This window comes from Loa loa (assembly GCF_000183805.2).
Source record: "Loa loa unplaced genomic scaffold supercont3.183, whole genome shotgun sequence".
In the NCBI taxonomy this organism is placed as follows: domain Eukaryota; kingdom Metazoa; phylum Nematoda; class Chromadorea; order Rhabditida; family Onchocercidae; genus Loa; species Loa loa.
Window position 1 is genome coordinate 27,893 of NW_018108363.1, and position 5,370 is coordinate 33,262.

A 5,370-nucleotide genomic window follows, 5' to 3' on the forward strand; every position below is an offset into this window, starting at 1 on the left:
ATTAAATAAAATAAAAACAAAAAAAAAAAATCATGATAGAATAGAAATTTGTTATTTTTTTTGTTACTAAAACAATTCAAAAATTGAACATAAATATTGATTTTTCAAGTAATACTAACAAACAAACCATAAATTTTTAATTAATTAAATCTTTTTAAAGACAAATACACATTTCTATTAACCTTTCTTTTTTTCCCTTATCAATTAATCCAATTATTCTTATTTATTATTACTATATCTAATCGATAGTGCTATCTTTTAACATTAAATAAAAATTTTACTCAAAAAAAAGAAGAAAATGACACGTTCATTGATTACTTCGGTGAGTTTATCGTTGCTAAATAAACACGCCAGGTAGCAATTGAGCAACTTTGTGGTGTCGCAGCATAATGCCGCCACATACATTGAATTAAGCGCGCAGCTGGTACACGTCGTCTAATTAAATGCTTTTGACGTTGATGCTGTTGTACTTTTAAAGCAAATCCACTACCCAAAATACCCTTTAAAAAAATTTTTTGCACGATATTAATGAATCAGCGGGAAATTATCTACCTGCAATGCAAGAACTGTTATTATTATCATTATTATTATTATTGTTATTATTATTGTTATTATTATTATTATTGTCATTATTATTGTTATTATTACTATTGCTATTATTGTTATTATTATCACTATTATTATTGTTGTTATTATTCGTAGATAAATATAAACTCCAATTAGAAGGAATATATATTGGGAATTTGGTATTTCAATATTAGTTTTTTGTAATTAATAAATGAAATTTATATATGTTTTATTGAGGAAAATTTGTAGTAAAGATAAATTTTCTTATTACATTGATATTGACGTGAGACAATTGCGCTCATTTGAAATTACAAAAAATCACAATAATATATTGTATATTTTGAAACGATATTTACGTTTGTAGATTTTGAAAATGGAAAAAAAAATAACTTACAGCAGGAAGAGCAAAAAATGAAATGCCAAGAAGGGCGCAAAAAGCTGCAATCATTTTACCAGGCCATGTTTCTGGTGTCTTATCACCGTAACCAACAGTTGATAAAGTTATCTGTTAATAAACTTTGTTTGTTTTTCTCGTTTTCTTTACATGTGAAATCATTTTATTTACTATTCAAAATTTCAATTTCTAGTAAATAAAATAATTTTTTTCATTTTATTAATCAATTTACTAATGGTGAAAAAAAAAAAATTCATAAAATTGATTAATTCTTTCTTTTGTTTTCGAATGAAACAAATGTAATTACAACTACAATATGATATTATGATAAAAGATATGATATTATGATAAATATGATGTTATGATAAAAGATATAATAATTTACCACTCCCCACCAAAGAGCATCCGCAAATGTTGCATATTTCTCATTGGTACTCTTTTCACAAAGGTAAACAAGAAATGAGGAAAAGATAAGTCCAAGAAAACCAATATATAAAGTTGTGAGCAATTCCTGAAATAATTTAAACGATAAGCAATAATTTAACAAAAAAAAAAAAGACATATGATAGCAAATATTGCAAATTAAACATTTTCATTTATTTAATTAAATTTTTCAAAATAAAAAAAAAGAAACAAATTGATTTTTGAATAATTAATTATTCAGGATGTTTGATATGTAACGGTCATTCATGCCTAACAGATATATTTATCTAAATTTACTGAAATAGAATTAATCATTCATATATGCGCAAAATCTATGTTATAATTTTTTTAGGCTTATCTTTATCTGATAAATAATTTTTTCTACCCAAAAAAAATAGAAATAAATAAATAAATAAACCAATGTTTTAAATATGCAATAAATTTAATTTCACCAAAAAAAAAATTCAAATCAAATCAATTTTTTTTTTCTAATAATTAATAAAATTTGTTAAAACCTGACGATGAGCCCAAATAACGGAGCCCAGTAATTTCCATGTACCTGCTCGTCGATCAATGCGTAGCATACGCAGAATTTGAAAAAATCTTAAGCCACGTATTGCTGATGCTGCAAATACCTGTAAATAAAAAATTAAATTATGAAATAAAATTTGAAATTTAGTTTCAAAAAATTTATTTGTAATAGCATGATTATATTATAATGTGAGGTTTGTATTATAAATTAAGATTTTAATTAATAATTTTATTTGCTATTTGAATAAGAAATAGTGCTTTTTAAAATATTGGAAAATTTAAAAGACATTAATTAATTACATACTTCAAATTTATCACTAATATACTTTTTAATTTTTACAAACAATTAAAACATGGAAGAAATAAGTTTTTTTTTTTAAATTATCATGAAAATCTTAATCGTTTAATGAATGTTATATAATAAAATATGAAACTAGAAAAGAACTCCTACAAATTATAATTGAATAATAAAAGATTGTAGTAAAATTTGGATTTCAATTAATTGTTTAATTAAGGAAAATCTGTAAACCAAACTAATCAACTTATTCCTTTTTACGTTTTTTTTCTTTTTTTTTTTTTGAAGAGAGGAAGGAATGTCGTTTGGTTTTACATTTTAATGTCGTCTGATTTTACATTTTATTCGTTCCTTTTTTTTTTTTTGTTTGGTAAACTTTAAAGAAGTTTTAAAAAATTAATTCATTGCAACAAATAAACTTTTATGATATTTAAATAGATTCCATGCTTATCATTAATAATTTAAAAAGAAAGTGAACTAAGTTTTGCATTTTTTTCTTTAAAAAAAAGAAGAAAAAAAGAAAGAAAGAAAACTAATTCAAATTCAAATTGGTAAGAAAAATAGCAAAAGATAGAATTTAATAAATTTTCTGTCGAATTTAATTAAAAACAATGAGTATTAAACATCAAATTTATATATTACATTTTTAAAAGAAAAGAAATTTTTTAAATTAATTTTTTTTTCTTTGAAGATTATTGCAAATTGTATTGCAAATCATTTTTGAAAAATAAAAATGATGAATGCAAAATTTATTTCATTTTTAAGAAAAAAAATATCTTAGGAATTTATTATATTCCTTTTCGAAACATTACGAATAGCTTACTTTGAAAAAAGTTCTGAATCCTACTTAAAATGATAAAAGCGAAATAATGATCACATGTTGACAATTGACGATGACAATTATTTCATGATGATAATTGACAATGATAATAATTTCATGATTGTAATTTTTATTAAAAAAATTAAATTCTATACTAAATAATTTTTAAAAAGAAATTATTTTTTTTAAAAATAATTATTTCTTTTCATTATATTTCATTCTTCGTCATTATTAAATGTTCAACAGATTATGGCTTTGTGGAAAAAATAAAAATAAATAACTGTGTTCCTTTTTAAGCTTATTCATTAATAATGTCATGATGATATTATCATGATGATAATTGAATTGTTGTGTTATTAATTAACGTAATCTATCAATTTAAAAAAAAAGAAACTTCTTAAAACTTCGTTTTAATTTCGCAAAAAAAAAAAAAAAATGAAAATGTCCGAAATATAGAAAATTCATAAAATCAAATCAAATAGTGAAAAAAAATTTTCTAAGAGCAGAAAAATAGAGCTTTTCACTATGCATATGCAAATATTAATTAATTATTATCACATGACTAATTGAAATAAACCACCACAAATCATTATCAAAAGTTATCATTTCAATTATAAGATTGAAATTTTAGTATAATAAATCACTATGTTGGAAGCTGATGTCATCATATATTTTAGAAAAATTATCATGTATCAAATCTATTATTATATATTTCACATTAAAAGATGGCAATATTGAAATTTAAAAAAAAAAGAAGAATGAAATTTTTGCTAATTCGAAAAATTTTCTTTTTCTTTTCTTACACAATAATTGAATTAAAAATTTTAACCTTTGAATAATTTTTCTCGTCGCTAAATTTGGCTAATGTTAATGATGCATTATGATGCTAACTTTTTTAGCTGCAACATTTTTTAATTAAAACAACCAAAAGGAGAATAAACCAGAGAATTGATGACAATTTGGTAACAATTTGTTGCTATATGAGATTTTTAGGTACAGAAAAAGATCTTTTCCTCTTGTCTTTTTGTTATTTAAAAAAAAAAACAAAAATAAAAATAAAAGACGAAATCCTTAATTAGTATTCAACAAAATTGTATATTCGATTAGGCAATATTGATTTGTATTGATCTTTGATGTACTAAAAAAGAAAATATTTGAGAATACCTATTTCTTTAAATTTTATATACATACACCTTTTTTTTTCTTTATTCTTTGAAACTTAATTTGATAAAAATTTTTGAAATCAAAATTGATGAGAAAAAAAATGGTATAGAATGAAATAGCATGGAATAAAATGAGATTCAAATAATTAAATAAAACATTTAAAATGGCAAATTGAAAAAATTTTCTCACATAATGCTATATATCTGATAGCTGAAATTACAAAAAAGAAAAAAGGAAAAAAAGAAGAGGAAAATTCAAAATTATTTCGAATGCAAATATTTTATGATGAAAATTTCAAATTTAATAACTGATATTTTTATTAGCTTTCAAAAAAAAAGAGCTATTGCAGGTAAGAAAATTAAAAAAAAGAAACTTTTATTTGGTTATTTAACATCTTTTTTTTGTTTTTTTTCATTTCTAATGTTATAACTATTTCAATTCAACTATATTAAATTTTAATTTATAATTTGAAATTTATCTTTTATCAATTTTAGATCATAAATGTATTTATCGATTTATTTGCTTCTTGTTTTGCTTATATTTTTCTTCCTTTTTTGCGATTAATAAAAATATCTTGAAGAATTGATATATTTTAATCGATGATCATTTGATCGTTAACAGTTATTAATGAAATAAGAATGAAAAATTTTAACCTGTCCAGTTGCACCAATACATAAAACTATGATTGATGCTATAATAACAATAATATCTGAAAAAAAAGAAATTTATTTCCAAAAGAAAAAAAAAACTAAATTTTATTCTTTTTTTATAAAGTCTTAAAATATTATGAAACTTTTTAAAGAATAATTTATAATTTTAGCAATATTACGAAAGAATTAAAAACAGAGAAATCATTTAGTCAATAATTTTCCGGTTGTTATTATTACCCAGTAAAACAATTATTTTCTTTATTTTTTTCTAAATTTCTCTTTTTTTTAATTTAACTTTGATAAATATAATGTGATAATAGCAGAAAGCTAAGCTAATATCATGATATCATATGATTAAAATAAAATTTTGTCTTGAAATCTTTTAACGAATACTATTTTTGGTATTATTATTATTGCTTTGTTATCATTACTATTATTATTATTATTATTATTATTATTATTATTATTATTATTATTATTATTATTATTATTATTATTATTATTATTATTATTATTATTATTATTA

The 5,370-nt window shown here is 20.9% G+C and overlaps 1 protein-coding gene across 1 annotated transcript in view; it reads right to left on the reverse strand.

Annotated features, from left to right (window-relative positions):
* Positions 1-314: 314 nt before the first annotated feature.
* Positions 315-5,370, reverse strand: part of LOAG_18051 (hypothetical protein) — a gene marked incomplete at both ends in the record, with an annotated part of 7,090 nt that continues 2,034 nt past the window's right edge. Inside the window, 5 exons of the mRNA XM_020450722.1 lie at positions 315-500; positions 962-1,072; positions 1,347-1,472; positions 1,900-2,019; positions 4,848-4,903. Of these exons, the coding sequence (XP_020305566.1) occupies positions 315-500; positions 962-1,072; positions 1,347-1,472; positions 1,900-2,019; positions 4,848-4,903 (599 nt within the window). The remainder of the gene's footprint in view (positions 501-961; positions 1,073-1,346; positions 1,473-1,899; positions 2,020-4,847; positions 4,904-5,370) is intronic.